We start from the raw sequence: 20,398 nt of genomic DNA, 5'->3' as shown, positions 1-20,398 counted from the left end.
ACATATTATATACAGGTACTTATTTGTACCTGGGGCAATGGAGGGTTAAGTTACATGCCCAGAGTCACAAGAAGCTGCCTGTGCCTGCAGTGGGAATCGAACCCAGGACCAAAGTCCACCACACTAGGCCACTCCTCCACTTGAAGTATCACATACCATATGTAATGAGTTTATCTTTTTGGGCAAACTAAATGGACCATGTGGGTCTTTATCTGCCATCATCTACTATGTTGCTCTGTTTTCTTTTGATAACATGATCATGTGGGTCTTTACCTGCCGTCATCTAGTTTGTTGCTGTATGTTTCTTTTGCTAATGTGATGCGAGTATAAATTTTGGATAAACTATATCTTCATATGCAGAACTATTCCTGAGTGGAACAGGTTTAGTGTCAGGTGGAAGGCCTGTGGCTAGTTCCTCTTTTCATACAATGTTGGAAACTCATGGTAATAATGTAATGTATATGGTTAACACAATTGTAAATTTTACATTAAACTGTACCTGCTGTACACCGCCTTGGGTGAATCTCTTTGTAAAGGCAGTTAATAAATCCCAATAAATCAATAAATATAATACATCACTTGAATTTCACCAACTCCCAAACAATTGGTTCAAAGTGGATCATAACTTAAATAAAGTAACAAAAATACAGAAATTATATCTAAAGATAATATTGACAAAACAAATAAGTCTTTAGGGATTCTGAGACACTAAGTAACATTCTTTTTGTGATTGTCTAGAGAAAATAACAGAGAAATCCTCTGTACAACCTAAAAGACTGAGCAATAAAAATATATTTCAGAATTAGAAAGAAATTTGTGTATCCATTGGGTAGAAATGATCTATGGTGGAGTATTGTGGCCTATCTATGAAGAATCCTTAGGCTGCATTTGTTGTTTGGTGAAAAGGAGCAAAACCCCTCCGATATTCAAAGCAATTAAAACAGGCCAGAAACGTCCGTTGGTCAGTTAAATAGCGTTTCGGTGCCTAACCACAAATATTCAGTGAGAGATAACTGGTTATTTCTGCTGAATAATTCATGTCAGTGCCGAAAAGTTAACCAGCTATATCACATGATAACCAACATAATTCAGTGCTGACCAGCTAAGTATAGGGGCAAATTGGACCACATAAATAGCAGTCCTATCTTTGCCTGCTATTAACGTAACTAGCCAGTTCTGAATATTCGCTTAGCCAGTTAAGATAGCATCAGCCAAATAAAACCCCCTGATATTCAATGCCAGTCACCGGAAATGTCCTGGCATTGAATATCTGGAGTCAGCGCTGACTGAGCACTTATACGTGTTGCCTCCCACCGGCTGAATATCGGCTCCAAAATCTTTACAAACCTTGATCATGCAGGTCTGAACAGCTGATGCACTATGAGAAAGTTCAGAAGCTGAAGGTGATGTTCATCGTCTTCTGTTACAAGTATATTACAAGAAAAGGACTGGGACAATGATTTTCTTTGTTTCTTCACTGGTGGAAGACCAAAGTTTTAATGAAACAACAAAGGACGGAGGAACAGCAGCTGGTGCTTGAGTCACTTTGGGAGTAAGGGGCTCCTTATTAAAACCACATGGTCTTGATTTTTTCTTGGTGGAGATTTGTTTGCACCATTAGCTTTGTGCCATAAGTTCTGGCCTTGAGTTTCTGGACACCTGATAAGATCTGTGCTGAGGCTTCATAGGACATGGCATTGACGGTATGGCGCTAAGCCAAGGTTTTCATGTTCTGGATCAACTTATTTGATGTTCCTCCTATATAATAAGTCTAAACAGTTTACAAGTAAAGTAATTCAATAATAAAACAATATAGAAAGGGATGATGTCAATTAAAAACAAAACAAAGACAATAAATGGCAAGATGTTGATACAAGAGGATAAGAAAAAGAAAAATTACAAAATATGATTGAGGAAAGACATGGGAAGGTAAAACAAGAGGGAAGTACAATGGTTCTCAGAATATCTGTCTCCCCTTTCAACCAAGTCTTAATATTTGTAGACTACAACTGGGTTCTGGGGGCCACTGCATGCAGGGAATATATCCCATTGTGTTGATGGTGATACAAAATGCTTTGGGGGGTCAAAGATTTTCATTGAAACAGATTCCTGTGCTGCTAAGCGCTCTCCATCCTTTAAGTTTGAGGATTGACATTTTGCCACACCTGTAGCAATTTTCATTGTACATTGATCTAGGCAAAGAAGACAGATTTCATGGCCATCCTTGAGGTGAAGCACATTTTAAAACCTGGTTTTTCCCTTTACATGTCACAGTAGGCCAGATAAATGAACTCTTAACTCCAAACCCAAAGAAAAAGGAAGCGAGAAAAGAGGCTTGTTTTGGAGTTAGGGAACGGGGTCTTGGAAGGGCAGAACAGAAAAAAGAAAACATAAACAAAAAGACTGCAGGTGTGAGAGCTACAGAACATGTCATGTCTGGTCCTTTGTTTCTGAGTTCTGAGAAAACTACTCTGTCCCACTGTCATCAGGTGGCATCACCCACATAATGTGGCTGATTCATCCTGCTTGTTGACAGAGAAAGAAAGTCAGGTGGAGCAGTTCTGTGCTGATGCTATGAGTCTGGGAACTACTCGGTTAAGGATGAGATAGTGGAGAGCTGAGTTTTTGCTGTTGTTTCCTGATAGAATTTGAATCAGGAAGGAAGTAGCAAAGATGAACTGAGAGAGGAATGGAGTAAACCTTGGGGTCAGCCTGTCACTGGAATCTAGAGAAGGTGAGGCAGAGTAAGGGATATATAGAATGTATCAGGGTGAAAGTGAATAATGGGGGAAGAAGTGGATGTAAGGGAAGGGAGTAGGTGAGAGAGAGAGAGAAAGAAGAAGGGGCAGGGTAAATAGAAGTATAGAAAAGTGCAAGAAGATGAAGGGATGATACAGTGGGGAAAAGAAAAGACAAGAAAGAAAGAAAGATGGAAGGGTTTTATAACCATCAGTCATCTCTTTGAATCCTGTTTGTTGTATAAATTGTGTACTTATTTTTTCTTAGAGTCTAACAACAGAAAAGTCCTACAAGTCTCAGATTCCCTCCTTAAATAAATCAATTGCCAAGATGGAAGAAGAGATTCGACAAATGAAGACTGAAAAAATGTCACTTCTAGATGACCTAGCTTCCACACGAGAACTCTGTATTAAACTGGACTCCAGCAAAGAAGTGATAACCCAACAACTGAGTACCATTACTCAGGACAGGGAAAGGGTATGTAGGAAAATGTAACAGAATGCTATTAAAATATGGATACTATATTATAAGAAACATCAAGAGCTCTGTTTGATGCACCAGCTAATGTATTTTTATTCCAGTTTTGTTGATTGTCATTACATTCTCATGAGCATAATAGACTATTTGTGCTTCCTTCAGCCTTGCATGAAGAGAGCAATAGGTTTTAAATGGTTCTGTAAACCTTTTCAGGGTGTGTAGGTTTATATTGTTTTAGATAGAATTTTATTGATATAGTTTACCTTGTGGCTCCTTTGCGAAAGAGAAGGACGTCCATCTTTCAACATAAATCGGAAGATAGACGTCCTTCTCCCAGGGACGTCCAAATCGGTATAATCGAAACCCGATTTAGGACGTCTCCAACTGCACTCTGTTGCAAGGACGGCCAAAGTTCACAGGGGCGTGTCGGAGGCGTAGCAAAGGCGGGACTTCGGCATGCCTAACACTTGGACGTCTTTGACCCATAATCAAAAAAAACAAGGACGTTTTCATCTGGACCTGTTTTTTTAACGAATAAGGCACAAAAAGGTGCCCGAAATGACCAGATGACCACTGGAGAGAATCGGGGATGACCTCCTGTTACTCCCCCAGTGGTCACTAACTCCCTCTCACATTCAAAAAAATCTTTAAAAATATGTCGTGCCAGCCTCAGATGTCATACTCAGGTCCATGACAGCAGTATGCAGGTCCCGGGAGCGGTTTTAGTGGATACTGCAGTGCACATCAGACAGGCGGACCTAGGCCCATACCCCCCCTACCTGTTAAATTTGTGGAGGAAACAGCGAGCCCTCCAAAACCCACCACAAACCCACTGTACCTACATATAGGTGCCCCCCTTCACCCATAAGGGCTATGGTAGTGGTGTACAGTTGTGGGTAGTGGGTTTTGGGGGGCTCAGCACACAAGGTAAGGGAGCTATGTTCCTGGGAGCATTTTATGAACTCCACTGCAGTGCCCCCTAGGGTACCCGGTTGGTGTCCTGGTATGTCAGGGGTACCAGTGCACTACAAATGCTGGCTCCTTCCACGCCCAAATGGCTTGCATTAGGACGTTTTTGGCATGGACGTCTTTGGTTTTGAAAATTGCCAAAAGTCAGAAACATCCATGTCTATGGATGTCCAAATTTAAGGATTTGGACGTCCCTGAAGGTATTTTTGAAATGAAAGATGGTCATCCCTCTTGTTTTGAAAATACGGGATTCCCTGCCCCTGAATTTCGCCATTTTGCAAGGACGTCCAAATCGCAACTTGGACGTCCCTTTCGAAAGTGCCCCTCCATGTTTGTTTGAAATACATATACAGTATAAAATTCTTACAAAAAAGCATTATAGGCTATTTTGTATTCTCACTGTAACTCTTCAGGTCTGGGACTAACTACCCCTTTCAGATTGAGATTGATAGCCCATAGTGGTTGGAGCAGAGTATTAGCAATGCATTAGGGTGCAACGATCAGCTAGAAAAATGGAACTACAACTTTGGAGCTGTCACCACTGGCAGTATTAGTATGGCTTATGCAAAGCCATGTTAACATGCCAGTTAGCTCATGTACAATCATAATCAGTTGACTAATTTACATTCTCCGAGGACAAGCAGGCTGCTTGTTCTCACATGTGGGTTGCTATCCGCATCGGCCCAGGAAGCGGCAAATTTTGCAAGCAAAAAACACTAAAGTTTTGCCAGAGTCTTCTGGCGCTCGTGCAGTGCGCATGACTTCCCGCCCATCGCGAGAGCGTACCCCTTCAGTTCTTTCTTTTCTGCGACGAGGTGACAGGTATTTCCCTGTTCTCATATGGCCCAGGAATGAGTCTGACGACTTATAGACTATTTTTTCTTTATTTTTTGTCCGTTTTTCTTTAAACAAAAAGAAAACTCCCGTAGTTTCTTAGTTTTTAGTCCCCTTTTGAAGTTTCCTTTGTTTTTCGACGTGGTTGGCTTTAGACTGCACGGTCGGGTTCTTCCCTTTTTTCTTTTGTGCCCTTTATTTCTTTTGGTAGGCACAATCACGTCTTTCAATTTTACCGAAGCCGTTTTTCCTTCCATGTCATCGAGGACACCCAGCAGCTTCAAACTTTGTACTCGATGCAACCGGACCATCTCAGGTACCGATACTCACACCTGGTGTATCCAGTGCCTTGGGCCCGATCATAGCCCAGCAGCTTGTAGTCTGTCTTCATATGAAGAAACAGACTCAAGCTTCTCGAGACGTTCGACGTGAGCAGCTTTTTGGGTCTCAGTCCGGTCCTTCAACATCGACATCGGTACCGAGGTCGGCGGCATCGACATCGGCGTCAAGGGAAGCATTGACAACGGAAACAGAGGTAATGGCTGCCAAAAGACTAACCCGTGCTGGGAGCAGTGAGGTGTCGAGTGGGTCTCCACCTGCCTCAAGGCCTCCTGTTATGCAGGCCCCCCGGGACCGACCTTCATCGGACCCAGCCCTGAGGACGTCGTTCCTTGGCATTGAGACAGGCTCAGTCTCGGAGTGCCCTGAGAGAAGTCTTATCCGATACTGAAGAGCAGTGTTCATGGGAGTCAGAGGAAGATCCCAGGTATTTTTCTTCTGATGAGTCCTATAGGATTCTCTCTGAACCTTCCCCTCCACCAGAAAGGAAACTATCTCCACCAGAGAGTCTGTCCTTTGCCTCTTTTGTCCGGGAAATGGCTATGGCTATTCCCTTCCCTATGGAGGTTGAGCCCAGGGCTGAGATGCTCGAAGTCCTGGACTATTCTTCTCCACCTAAGAGGCTGTAACGGCTCCTCTGCATAAAGTACTGAAGGAAGTCCTTATGCAGAACTGGTCGTTCCGTCTGGCCCCGTGATCCCGAAGAAAGCTGAATCCCAGTATTGGATCCACGGTGAACCTGGATTGGTGAGGTCTCAGTTACCCCACAATTCTATGGTGGTGGACTCCACCCTCAAGAGAGCCAAAAGCACTAGGGACTATGCCTCAACGCCCCCAGGCAGAGAAGCTAGGACTTTGTACTCTTTTGGGAGAAAGACATATCAGGCCGCTATGCTCGCCACCAGGATTCAGTCATACTAGCTCTTCACAAGCATTCACTTGCGGAACTCGGTGAGGCAACTGTCTAGCTTGGTTGATGCCCTCCCTCCAGAGCACGCTGAACCCTTTTGCCAGGTGGTCAGGCAGCAGAAGGCATGTCAAATTCCTGGCCAGGGGCACGTTCAAAACTTTTGGTGTAGCAACCAGAATCACTGCCCAAGGTGTAGTGATGTGCAGACTCTCATGGGTGCATGTCTCTGACCTGGATCATTCGGTCCAGCAGCAAATGCGAATGTTCCTTGCCAGGAGGATAACCTTTTTGGTGAGAAAGTAGAGGATCTTGTTGATCAGATCAAGAAGCACAATGATGCTATGGATTCTCTCTCCCACTGGGCATCTTATGCCACAACCTCCTCAACTAGGAGCTATTTTAGAGGGAAGAGGCGTGCTCTCTATTCCTATGCTAGGTGTAGGTACACTCCGACTTTTCGGCAGCCAGCCCAGGCTCAGTCCCGGCGCGCTCGTTCTCGTCAACAGCATGCGCCTAAGGCCCCAGCTGCTCCCAGTAAAAGCAAGGGATGGGCTTTTGACTGGCTCCAGTTGCGCACAGTCACAGTAAAAGTGTCCGTGCCAGACGACTTGCCGGTTGGAGGGCAGTTAATATTTTTTTTACCAAAGGTGGCCTCTCATAACCTCCGATCGGTGGGTTCTTCAGATAGTCCAGTTTGGATACACCCTCAATCAGGAATCCACCACCTCCAAATTGCCTACCAGGAGCTCATTCTTACAGTTCCCAGCAGAAGTAGATACTTGCAGAGGAACTCTCCGCCCTTCTATAGGCCAATTCGGTTGAACCCGTTCCACCAGGGGAAGAAGGGCTGGAATCCTATTCCAGGTACTTCCTTGTGCAAAAGAAAACAGGGGGGATGCGTCCCATCCTAGACCGAAGGGTCCTGAACAAATTCCTAGCACGGGAAAAGTTCAGGATGGTTTCCCTAGACACCCTTCTTCCTATGATTCAAAAAAAATGATTGACTATGCTCTCTGGACTTAAAGGATGCTTACATTCACATCTCCATACTTCCAGCTCACAGGAGGTATGTTCGATTTTGGCTGGGAACACAACACTTTCAGTACCGTGTACTGCCTTTCAGTCTAGCGTCTGCACCCAGGGTGTTTACAAAGTGCCTTGCGGTAGTCGCAGCGTCTCTACATAGACTGAGAGCGCATGTGTTCCCTTATCTTGGCTATTGGCTGGTAAAGAGCACCTCAGAGGCATGTGCTCAGGAGTCCATGCGAATGACTATTCAGCTGCTGGAGCTACTGGGGTTTGTAGTAAATTACTCCAAGTCCCACCTCACCCCAGTCCAAAAATTGGAATTTATTGGAGCCACGGATGCATCCCTCCTGGGGTGGGAAGCTCATGTAGATGGGCTTCACACTCAAGGAACCTGGTCCTTTCAGGAAAAAGGTCTTCAGATCAATCTCCTGGAATTGCGAGCGATCTGGAATGCTCTAAAAGCTTTCAGAGATCGGCTGTCCAACCAAATCATCTTGATTCAAACAGACAGGTTGCCATGTATTACACCAACAAGCAGGGGGCCACCGGATCTCGCCCTCTGTGTCAGGAAGCCGTTCAAATGTGGCTTTGGGCGCGTCATCATGGCATGTTTCTCCAAGCCATTTATCTGGCAGACGTAAATAACAGTCTGGCCGACAGACTGAGCAGGGTAATGCAACCTCATCAGTGGTCACTGAACATGGGCATAGCCCACAAGATCTTCCAAACATGGGGCACCCCCTCGGTGGATCTTTTTGCCACTCAGTTCAATCACAAGGTCCTGTTCCAGGCTTCAGGCCCACGACAAACTAGAGTCAGATGCCTTTCTCCTTCATTGGGGAACAGGCCTTCTGTATGCATATCCTTCCATACCTCTAGTAGGGAAGATTTTGCTGAAACTTAAGCAAGACCGCGGAACCATGATTCTGATTTCTCCCTTCTGGCCGCGCCAGATTTGGTTCCCTCTGTTTCTGGAGTTGCCCTCCGAAGAACCGTGGAGATTGGAGAGTTTTCCAACCCTCATCACCCAGAATGAGGGGTCACTTCTACATCCCAACCTCCAGTCTCTGGCTCTCACAACCTGGATGTTGAGAGTTTAGAATTTGTCTCCTTAGGTCTTTCTGCGGGTGTCTCCCAGGTCTTGCTTCTAGGAAAGATTCCACGAAGAAGTGTTATTCTTTTAAATGGAGGAGGTTTGCCATCTGGTGTTACAGCAGGGCCCTAGATCCTCTTTCTTGTCCTACACAGACCCTGCTTGAATACCTTCTACATTTGTCGGAGTCTGGTCTTAAGACCAACTCTGTAAGGATTCACCTCAGTGCAATTTAGTGCTTATCGTTGCTTTAGTTGTTTGCTTTATGAGAAGTTTGCTTTTGTCAAAGACCCCTGTCAAACCTCCTTCAGTGTCATGGGATCTCAACGTCGTTCTCACCCAGCTGATAAAAGTTCCATCGGAAGTACTTGACCTGGAAGGTCATTTTCTTGGTGGCTGTTACTTCAGGCTCTAGTGGTAGATGCACCTTATACTAAGTTTCATCACAACAGACTAGTCCTCCGCACGCGCCCTAAGTTCCTACCGAAGGTGGTGTCGGAGTTCCATCTGAGCCAGTCAATTGTCTTGCCAACATTTTTTTTCCCTGACCTCATGCCCACCCTGGCGAAAGCAGTTTGCACACCTTGGACTGCAAGAGAGCATTGGCCTTTTACATGGAGCGGACAAAGCCATTCAGACAGTCCGCCCAGTTATTTGTTTCTTTCGATCCCAACAGGAGGGAAGTGGCCATTGGAAAATACACAATCTCAAATTGTCTAGCAGATTGCATTTCCTTCACTTATGCCCAAGCTGGGCTGACTCTAGAGGGCCATGTCAAGGCTCACAATGTTAGAGCCATGGCTGCGTCAGTGGCTCACTTAAAGTCAGCCTCCATTGAAGAGATTTGCAAGGCTGCAATGTGGTCATCAGTCCACAAATTCACATCTCACTACTGCCTTCAGCAGGATACCCGACGCAACAGTCAATTTGGGCAATCTGTTTGGGGTTTAGAATCCAACTCCACCCACCTCGGCCCGTTTTTATTCTGTTCCAGGCTGCACTCTCGGCTAGTTGTATATAGTTTCAGGTTAATCTATGTTATGTCCTCGCCATTGTGAGGCCCAATTGACCAATGTTCATTGTTTTCAGTGAGCCTGGATGCTAGGGATACCCCACATGTGAGAACAAGCAGCCTGCTTGTCCTCGGAGAAAGAGAAGATAATTACCTATAGCAGGTATTCTCAGAGGACAGCAGGCTGATTGTTCTCACAAACCCGCCCACCTCCCCCTTGGAGTTGTTGTTGGAGGAGTGGCCTAGTGGTTAGGGTGGTGGACTTTGGTCCTGGGGAACTGAGGAACTGAGTTCGATTCCCACTTCAGGCACAGGCAGCTCCTTGTGTGACTCTGGGCAAGTCACTTAACCCTCCATTGCCCCATGTAAGCCGCATTGAGCCTGCCATGAGTGGGAAAATGCGGGGTACAAATATAACAAAAAAATAAATAAAAATGTGTATGATTTTTGATTTAACTGAAGGGGCACGCTCATGCGACGGGCGGGACATTGTCCACGCATGCGCGCTGCTCGTGCGCCAGAAGACTCTGGCAAAACTTTAGTGTTTTTTGCTTGCAAACTTTGCTGCTTTCTGGGCCGACGTGGTTGTCGACCCACATATGAGAACAGTCAGCCTGCTGTCCTCGAAAAATACATGCTACAGGTAAGTATCTTTGCTTTATATCACTCAGCAACATTTAGACCATGTTAATGCTGCAATTTATTTATGGAAAATTTGATATACTGCTCATTCAGGGTGAATCCCTCTCTGTGGTTTACAGCACAACATACACAATGTCAACAACACTAGAACAACAGATAAATAAGCTACACCTGGAGTACTCCCTTGCCAGTCAGATTTTCAGGATATCCACATCGTATATACAGGAAAGAGATTTGCATATAATGGAGGCAGTGTCTGCAAATCAATTTAGTGAATATTCATTGTGGATATCCTGAAAATCTGACTGGTAAGGGGATACTCCAAGACTGACTTGGGAAACAGTGAGCTACAGTATATTCACTAAAGCCTGTTAGTGCTTTTTGTGTGTAAAGCAGCATTTTGTTGCTATAAATGGCTGCTTTTAAAGTTGCCCAGGTATATACAAGCATAAGAGTGCACATATTTTTACAGATTATACACATAGGTGGAGTAATGAGATACATGCATACATTATAAAATATGCAAACTTAGGCAGAAAAGCTATGCCTGCCTTGAAGCAGGTGTAACTTTGTTTAAGAACTTCCAGGGAGGTTATTTTATAATGGTATGTAGGCCCATGTTTGGCCTTTGCAAAATAGGTTCTGCATATGACTCTATGGGGGCAGTTCTATAGCTGGGTGCCTCCATTTAGGCACAGGGCAGGTGGTTTGGAGCCTATTCTATAGCAGAATGTGGGCACCCACGATCTGTTATAGAATACTAGATTAATCTGGTGTTAGCACACCTAGAATCTAGGCATCCACACTTACATCGGTCAGAGAACTGGCATAAGTGGGGGCATTCAAGAATATTGCAGTGTCCAGTAGTGTTATGTTAAAGTAAAATAATACACAACCAAATGTCAACACCAAAAAAATCTGCAAATGTTCCACAATTATGAAACAATAAATTTGAAGACTCTTCTTACATTTTAAAATATTTTTTATGATGAAAAACATTTTTTGGAAAAAATGGAGACCTCAGAGATCCAAGGAACCAACCTTGGTTATACCAAGCTTTGTAAAATCAAATCCGGTATCCAGTTTCTTTCATTGGGCTCCAAAAAACTCCTTTACTTTTTAATGTGCAGTGCTTAAACGTGCTTATTAAATGAAAAAATAATTTAGATGGTGACAAAAACCTCAAAAAATATCTACTGTAATAAAAAGCACCCTCAACATTCTGAAGCTGACTCCGTGGCTTCACTGAAGGGTTCGTAAGTGTGTAACCATCCGGCTCACCATCTCTCTCTGCCCCGATGACGTCAAGGGCGGAGCAGTGAGAGTGAAGGGGTATGCCAACGCCACATCACACGCATGACAGACAGACACAAGACCAGGAGGCGAAGTTTATCCTGGTGAGTGCCCGTGGCTGCGTAAGCCCCCCCCCCCCCCCGCCATTGCCTGTCAGCTGGTGGACAGGAGAAGCAGTGTGTCGTTAGGTTCACAGCGATTAGCACACCCCCCCCCCCCCCCCAGCACCTCAGCAGAGACCTGTCTGAATTTTAAAATTCGTACGGAGGGGGCGTGGAACTGGAAGGGAGGGACAACGACCGTGGAACTGGGAGGGAGGGGTAGGGACCCTGGAAGGGGGGGCCCTGGAACTGGGTGGGAGGGAGGGGGAGAACCTGAAGCTCGGAGGGAGGGAGGGAACGACCCTGGAACTCGGAGGGAGGGAGGAGGGACCCTGGAACTCGAAGGGAGGGAGGGAGGCAGTGGCGTTCCTAGGCTGGCTGACACCCAGGACAGATCACTGAAGCGCCCCCCCCCCCCGGGTGCAGCGCGGCCCCCCCGGCAAAATTACACCCACACACCCCCCCCCAGCTGCAGCGCAACCCCCCTGGGTGCATTCTTACCTGCTGGGGGGGGCTGTGCTCCTGTCGGCTCCGAGTCCTCTCGTTCCCTGCTGCTCCCTCTGCCCCGGAACAGGAAGTAACCTGTTCCGCGCAGAGGGATCAGCAGGGAGGGAACAAGCGGACTCGGCCAACAGGCGCACGGCACCCCCCCAGCGGCATGCACCCGGGGTGGACCGCCCCCCCTCCTTGTTACGCCACTGGAGGGAGGGAGGGGGGGATGACCCTGAAACTCGGAGGGAGGGAGGGTGGGGACAACCCTGGAACCTCGGAGGGAGGGAGGGGGGGATGACCCTGGAACTCGGTCGGAGGGGGGGGGGGGGAACCCTGGCACACACTCTCATTCTCACACACACACACACACACTCTCTCACAGACACAGTCGCACCCAGTCTCTCTCTCTGTGACACACACACACTCACACATTCACTCTCTCTCACACAGTCACTCTCACACACACTCTCTCAAACATACACACTCTGAGGAAAACCTTGCTAGTACCCGTTTCATTTCTTCGAGAAACGGGCCTTTTTTACTAGTATACCAATAATTAAACAGCACTTAACTTAAGTTCAACGGGGCCACTGTTTCACCGTTTATGGCTTCATCAGCAGCTTGTGCTATTACAGCATGAATTGTTCAGGTCACCGATTTTTCATTGTATACTTTCTGGGCTAGAGCAGAAGTATCCATGGGCTCTATTTTTGTACATGAAATTATAGTCTTTAAACACCATTATGTCAAATGAATTTCAATTTGCACTGTATGGTTTCACTGCTATCTTAAATATCCACTACTGCAGAAAACTGGAGAAGAGATAGTTGGAGACCCATACTGAGTGTTGGAACATCATAGAGTGTTGTGACAATTTGCAACTCCCCCTTGGATTGGCTTGTTTCTCTGAGGCATCTGACATTCTAAAGTACCCCTCTCTCCCCATAAGACGCATCCGCTACTGCGGTGTGCGGCCAAAGGGGGGATGCCAGGCCTGTTAGGATCTCCTTGGAGCACCGAGGAGCATCAAGGAAGAGTGAAGGTATTATAGTCTTCTATTGTGTGAGCTCCATTGTTTTTGTGTTTCACATCTAAAAGTAGTAGGAACATTGATGCCAGCTGTTAAGGGACCTGTGGACAAACCTGTCATCCCAAGGGTAAAGCCAGTAATAACATCTGATGTTTCATCAGTCAAGGGAGCTTCTTTTAGCTCCTTAGAAAGAACTCCACAAAAATCATTGGCTGCAGTTTCCCCATTCGTGGCTGAGGTTCAGGCCCAAGATGGCTTACGTTCCTCAGCTTCTGAGGTTTTTCTTCCTATAGAAGTTTTCTTTCCATCTGAGTTGGCACCTGAAACTTCTATTCAAAAAGATGTCACTCTCCGGGATATTTGGACAGTTGTGGCCAGAGCTACCGAGAGGGGGGGGGGGGGGGGAGAGGGGCAAAATTCCCCGATCCTGGCCTTCAAGGGGGGGGGGGGGGCCAGCTCCGGCAAGCTTCTTCCTGCCTTCTTGCCTTCTTCCAGGTTTGCCTGTCTCCTGCTCCTGTGTGCCAGGACCTGGATGATTGTATTAACGTGATAACCCGGGTGACACATTTTTCCAGATGAAGACTTGAATCTGAAGATTCCAAGGATGCGATATTCAAAGCGATTGAAGTGGGCAGGAGAGGCGGCTCCTTACTAAACCAGGCAGTACCACTGAATATCACCTCTGACTACCCATTAAAAAAAATGGGCAGGTCAGGAGTGTTACAGGGGAGGAACCAGCAGTTGTGAGGGTGTCGGCAATATTCTGTGCCGGTACCCCTCATAGCTAAGCGGGGGAATTTAGAACAGCTTAAAAGTTGTCCTAATTCTACCTTCTTAGCTGTGCGGGTACCAGTACTGAATATTGGCTGGCATCTGTATATCCTTTTAATTATTTTTAAATCCCCCTCCTTCCTTCCCCCTAGCTCAACACCATGTAGGACCCCCCACCCCACCACTGTGGTGTAGGTAAGCCCCCCCCCAGACCTGCCTGATGTGCCTGGTGGTCTGTGGGGGTCATTGGAGACAGGTGCAAAGTCCTCTCACTCCTACCCTTTGTAGCTTCCCTAAGAAAGTGGCAGCTGCAACCTCTCACAGCAGCTCATGGTACTAGACCATTGGGGGGGGGATGTTTTGGGAGGGGGTTGGGGGATTCTGCACGGCAACAAGCTGGGGAGGGGAAGGGAAGGGGGGATTTGGAGGCTGTAAAAAGAGGAAAAAGGTTCCGCAGTTCCCATACGATTTTCAGCCTGGACCCGCATAAGCCCCAGTAGCCACCTGACCGCTGCCAACTGGATATCAGCCTGCAAGTCTTTTAACAAAGGGCTTCCAAACCATAACAATCCCATCCAATGATAAAGTAGGAAGGTCATAAAATTAGAGACAAGTATACAAACTCATAAAAACTCAGATTTAGATGGATTAAGGCAGGGGTTCCCAAACCTTTTCGGTTCACAGCACCCTTAGTGTCCGAGCAATTTTTTGCTGCACTCCCCCCCCCCCCCAGCCACATGGATTTCCACACCCTCCCCCCCACCCCCCGGCCACATGGGTCTCCCTTTCCCTGCAGCCCCCTCTTCCCAGAAAGTCCAGCACACACTATTCCCTGCAGCCCCTCTCCCCCCATAAATCCAGCACACCTCTGCCTTCCCCAATTCCAGCATGTCTAGCTACCTTCCTTTCTGCAGGTCCAGGATCACTGCCGCTTCCTTCTCCTTTCCCTGCCACTGCTGCAATGCTTGTAGCTTACATTTTCGGGCCGTCCGCAATTCACACAGGCAGGCACTCCGGGGCCTTCCCAGTCTGCCGCGTCCAACTCTCTCTGAAGCAACTTCCTGTTGTAAGAGCCGTACGCGGCAGAGGGAAGTTCCCATAGTGCCTGTGTGAATCGCGGACGGCCCGTAAATGTAAGCTGCCAGCACTTCAGTGACAGCTAGGGAAGAAGCAGGAAGTGGCAGATTCCAGAATTGTGGGGGGGGGGGGGGGGGGAGTAGGGAGCGAAGCTGGATTGCGGATTGTGGGAGGGAGGTCAAGATGTGCCATGGCACTCCCTGAGAGTACATTGTGGCGCACCAGGGTTCCGCGGTGCACAGTTTGGGAAATGCTGGATTAAGGGATAACTTATTTTCCTGTATCTAAAAAGTGACTTTTTGTGGTATTTCATTGATTATTAAGAACAGAATTCAAAGATTAGTTGAGGTATTAGAAATTCGGTTATCTAAGCAGGACCACATAACACAGGTTATAAGGTCCTTGTTTTACCAGCTTTGCGTTTTGAGCAAGTTAAAATCTATGCTTTCTGTACAAGATTTTAGGATGGTTGTTCAGAGCTTGATTTTAACCAAAATAGATTACTACTACTACTACTTAACATTTCTAGAGCGCTACTAGGGTTATGCAGCGCTGTACAGTTTAACAAAAAGGACAGTCCCTGCTCAAAAGAGCTTACAATCTAATGGGCAAAATGTCAAGTTGGAGCAGACTAGATTTCTTGAATAGAGGTATGGTGGTTAGGTGCCAAAGGCGACATTAAGAGGTGGGCTTTGAACAAGGCTTTGAAGATGGGTAGGGAGGGGGCCTGGCGTATGGGCTCAGGGAGTTTATTCCAGGCATGAGGTGAGGCGAGGCAGAACGGGCGGAGCCTGGAGTTGGCGGTGGTGGAGAAGGGTACTGAAAGAAGGGATTGGTCTTGTAATAATGTATTTTACCTAAGTATTTCTAACACTCATAGTACATAGTATGGCCTTACATAGTATTTGGAATGCATCTGCAAGATTAATTACAGGGGTATCTAAGTTTGATCATATTACTTCATCTCTGATTAGATTGCATTGGTTGTTATTGTTTTATAGACTTTCAGTCAATATTTTAATGTTTATCCACCAGACACTGTATAGAAGTGCTCCTTTGTGTCTAACCCAGGTACTGCAACCATATGTACCAGTTCGCCAGTAGTGATCAGATAGTACACAGCAATTATTGATGTCAGTATGACAATTATATGTTATGTTGAGATTTGGAAGTCTGCTTTTTCAGTTGCTGGCTCGTTAATTTGGAATATGTTGTCTGTACATTTACATCTGGTGGAGCCCAGGGCAGAAGTTAAGGAGGGGCCCCTGATCCCTTCTCCCCCCCCCCCCTGAATCTCCTCATCTGTATTGCTACTACACGGTCCAGGCATCTCCTACCCTTCTCCCCACCACAGTCCATCTTCCTCTCTTCCTCTTATCTTGCGGTCTTGTTTAAAATTTTATTTCCCTTCTCAGAGGGGTCCTGGCACAGCAGCCATCCTCACAAGCTGCCTGGGCTGCCCCGAGGCTTTGTTGCGATCTGCCCAGGTGGAAACAGGAAATTGCGTCAGGGGGGATGGATCATGGTGGAGAGGGAAATCTTTGGGGCAGCCATAGGCAGCTTGTGAAAATGGCCGCTGCATCATAGCCCCTCTGGAAGGGAAATAAATTTTTAAAGAAGACTGGGAAGGTGAGGGGAAGGGAGGAGGAGACAGACTGTTGTGGGGAGAAGGGGAAGTGATGCCTAGACCACGGGGCCACCTGGAGCTGTGAGGCCCAGGGCAGCTGCCCTGTTCGCCCCCTCCCTCTCCCCAACGCCGGCCCTGTGTGCAGTGACATCTCTCAGTTTAAAAAACATCTGAAGACTTATCTCTGTTTGCAAGCTTATTGACGGGCAGATAAATTGCATTATGTGACAACTTTTATAGTACGGGATGGGATGGGGAATGAGATTTTATATACTGCCTTTTTGTGGTTACAATCAAAGCAGTTTACATACTGTTGTAGCATTTGGAGGAAGATGTTATCTGTTATTTGTATGTGAGGACTGTTTATTTATTTTATATTATGTATGTTTTTTTATTGTAATCCGTCTAGGATTTAAGTGCACTATAAATATATAAAATTATTTACATAGGATGGGCAAAACACAGTGAAATAGAAAAGATTATAATTTAAAAGTTCCTGAAACAAATATGTAGCATGATGATTACATTTACAGAAGCCAGGTGAAATCCCAGCACACACTGCTATGGCAAAACTACCCAAGAGTCCAGAGTGTTCACAGACTTTAGAATAGAATAAAAGGTATACAACATCAGTCTTTTAATATCAGGTTGTCTACATAGGCAGCTGGCATTGCAGGCAGGTGGTAGGAAACTTATTCTGTTGATGTTCTTGGTCCTTGTGATGTTCTTGGTGTTCGGATGACTGCTCCCTGTGCCTTTTGCAGGTGCATCTTTTATATAAATCCTTATCAAAAGTCTTTCAAATCAAGAGGACCTTACGAGACTGGGCATCCAAATGGCAGATGATGCTTAATGTGAGCAAGTGCAAAGTGATGCATGTGGGAAAGAGGAACCCGAACTATAGCTACGTGCTGCCAGGCTCCACATTAGGAGTCACCAACCAGGAAAGGGATCTAGGTGTCTTTGTTGATGATACATTGAAATCTTCTGCTCAGTGTGCGGCAGTGGCTAAGAAAACAAATAGAATGTTAGGTATTATTAGGAAAGGAATGGAAGACAAAAATGAGGATGTTATAATGTCTTTGTATCGTTCCATGGTGCGACCACACCTTGAATATTGTGTGCAATTCTGGTCACCACATCTCAAAAAAGGTATAGTGGAATTAGAAAAGGTATAGAGAAGGGCAACAAAAATGATAAAGGGGATGGGACGACTTCCCTATGAGGAAAGGCTAAAGTGGCTAGCGCTCTTCAGCTTGGAGAAAAGATGGCTGAGGGGAGATAAGATAGAGGTCTATAAAGTGGAATGGAATGGGTAGATGTGAATCGCTTGTATCTAGATTTTCAAAAGGCCTTTGACAGGGTACCTCATGAAAGGCCACAGAGGAAATTGGAGGGTCATGGGATAGGAGGAAAAGTCCTATTGTGGATTAAATACTGGTTGAAGGATAGGAAACAGAGAGTGGGGTTAAATGGGCAGTATTCACAATGGAGAAGGGTGGTTAGTAGGGTCCCTCAGGGGTCTATGCTAGGACCGCTGCTTTTTAATATATTTATAAATGATTTAGAGATGGGAGTAACTAGCGAGGTAATTAAATTTGCTGATGACACAAAGTTATTCAAAGTCGTTAACTCGCGACAGGATTGTGAAAAATTACAGAAGGACCTTACGAGACTGGGAGACTGGGCGGCTAGATGGCAGATGACGTTCAATGTGAGCAAGTGCAAGGTGATGCATGTGGGAAAAAAGAACCCAAATTATAGCTACGTCATGCAAGGTTCCATGTTAGGAGTTACGGACCAAGAAAGGGATCTGGGTGTCGTCGTCGATAATACACTGAAACCTTCTGCTCAGTGTGCTGCTGCGGCTCGGAAAGTGAATAGAATGTTGGGTATTATTAGGAAAGGTATGGAAAACAGGTGTGAGGATGTTATAATGCCGTTATATCGCTCCATGGTGCGACCGCACCTTAAGTATTGTGGTCAGTTCTGGTCACCGCATCTCAAGAAAGATATAGTGGAACTGGAAAAGGTGCAGCGAAGGGCAACTAAAATTATAGCGGGGATGGGACGACTTCCCTATGAAGAAAGACTAAGGAGGCTAGGGCTTTTCAGCTTGGAGAAGAGATGGCTGAGGGGAGACATGATAGAGGTATATAAAATAATGAGTAGAGTGGAACAGGTGGATGTGAAGCGTCTGTTCACGCTTTCCAAAAATACTAGGACTAGGGGGCATGCGATGAAACTACAGTGTAGTAAATTTAAAACAAATCGGAGAAATTCTTTCTTCACCCAATGTGTAATTAAACTCTGGAATTCGTTGCCGGAGAACGTGGTGAAGGCGGTTAGCTTGGCAGAGCTTAAAAAGGGGTTAGACGGTTTCCTAAAGGACAAGTCCATAAACCTCTACTAAATGGGCTTGGGAAAAACCCACAATTCCAGGAATAACATGTATAGAATGTTTGTACGTTTGGGAAGCTTGCCAGGTGCCCTTGGCCTGGATTGGCTGCTGGGCTCGATGGACCCTTGGTCTTTTCCCAGTGTGGCTTTACGTATGTACTTATGCTTACTCTTTCCCAAAATACTAGGACTAGGGGGGCATGCAATGAAGCTACAAAGTAGTACATTTAAAACAAATTGGAGAAAATATTTCTTCATTCAATGTGTAATCTCTGGAATTCATTGCCAGAGAATGCAGTAAACACAGTTAGCTTAGAGGGGGTTAAATAAAAGGTTTGGATAGCTTCCTAAAAGAAAAGTCCATAAGCCATCATTAAAATGGACTTGGGGAAAATCCACTGCTTATTTCTAGGATAAGCTGCATAAAATGTATTGTACTGTTTTGGGATCTTGTCAGGTACTTGCAACCTGGATCGGCCACTGTTGGAAGGATGCTGGGCTTGATGGACCTTCAGTCTGTCCCAGTATGGCAATACTTATGTTCTTATGATATCATCTTCATATATTATTGGTTCATGCACTATTATTGATATTGCATAGCACAAGTATGTTTGACATCATCTGGATAGCCTTCCAAGTCCTGAAGCTCCAAGCAGTCTGGGGCTGAATAAGCAAAATATCCTTGCCCAAGGTTACTGCATACCTCTAGAATGAACCAGAAGTGTCACTGGATAATCAGTGTCGGGGTCACAGGCAAAAGTCCTTCATAGATGCAAAACAAGCAAAAGTCTTTCAGGCACAGTGCAGTCTGATGACATCACAAGCCAGTATCGTAGACTGGAAATAAACTAAAGCCTGTGATAAATATATTACGGGGGGGGGGGGGGGGGGGGGGCAGGGACATGGGGACTTCCCCACACACAGAGCTTTTAAGGCTAAGGGTCCAGGCAGATTCTACATACTATCAGATGGAGATATAGACACAGGGCTGGCTCAATGGTATCTGGTGCTCTAGGCAAACCTTCAGTAATACCCCTTCCCACCACCAACTATTAAGGGTGTGTCTAGCATTTTCCATTTCAAGTCATGCTTTAACATTTGTATTAGTGCATAGTAATCAGGTTGTATTTAGCGCAGGCACTTACCTCAAGATTCTATATAGTGCGTCTTGTGTGTGCAAATACAGTTGTATTCTGTATTTCCATGCGCAACTTAATTAGTTAATGAACCAGTCAGCGCTGATAATTGCCACTTAAGCAATTATTGATACTAATTGGCAATAATTAGAATTTACCCGCACAACTGACTAAGCGTATTCTATAACATGATGCATGTAAATTCTATGTTGCATAATTGAAAAGGGGGATGGCCATGGGTGTGGAATGGGCTTTTAAAAAATCTATTTTCGTTGTTATAGAATACACCTGTCCATAATTTAGGCGTCTGCATTTACACCGAGTAAAATATGGCGTAAATGCCCGCAACAAAATTTAGTCGTGTCGACGGCCACTCAGTGTGGTCTATAAACCGTGTGGACATTTAGGCTTTTTCTATAAAGTTCGC

The 20,398-nt window shown here is 45.7% G+C and overlaps 1 protein-coding gene across 8 annotated transcripts in view; it reads left to right on the top strand.

The window, feature by feature from the left end:
• The window catches only part of TSGA10 (testis specific 10), a 302,307-nt gene that overhangs the window by 238,928 nt on the left and 42,981 nt on the right, over positions 1-20,398 (top strand). For 7 of the 8 annotated variants that reach the window (XM_030201396.1, XM_030201397.1, XM_030201395.1 and 4 more), the window contains one exon: positions 3,007-3,216. The exons of the other annotated variant lie outside the window; for it this stretch is intronic. In XM_030201396.1, the coding sequence (XP_030057256.1) occupies positions 3,007-3,216 (210 nt within the window). The remainder of the gene's footprint in view (positions 1-3,006; positions 3,217-20,398) is intronic. 8 annotated transcript variants of the gene reach the window in all.

This window comes from Microcaecilia unicolor, chromosome 4 (assembly GCF_901765095.1).
Source record: "Microcaecilia unicolor chromosome 4, aMicUni1.1, whole genome shotgun sequence".
In the NCBI taxonomy this organism is placed as follows: domain Eukaryota; kingdom Metazoa; phylum Chordata; class Amphibia; order Gymnophiona; family Siphonopidae; genus Microcaecilia; species Microcaecilia unicolor.
The sequence above is the reverse complement of the archived record's forward strand: the minus strand, read 5'-3'. Positions and strand labels throughout refer to the sequence as shown.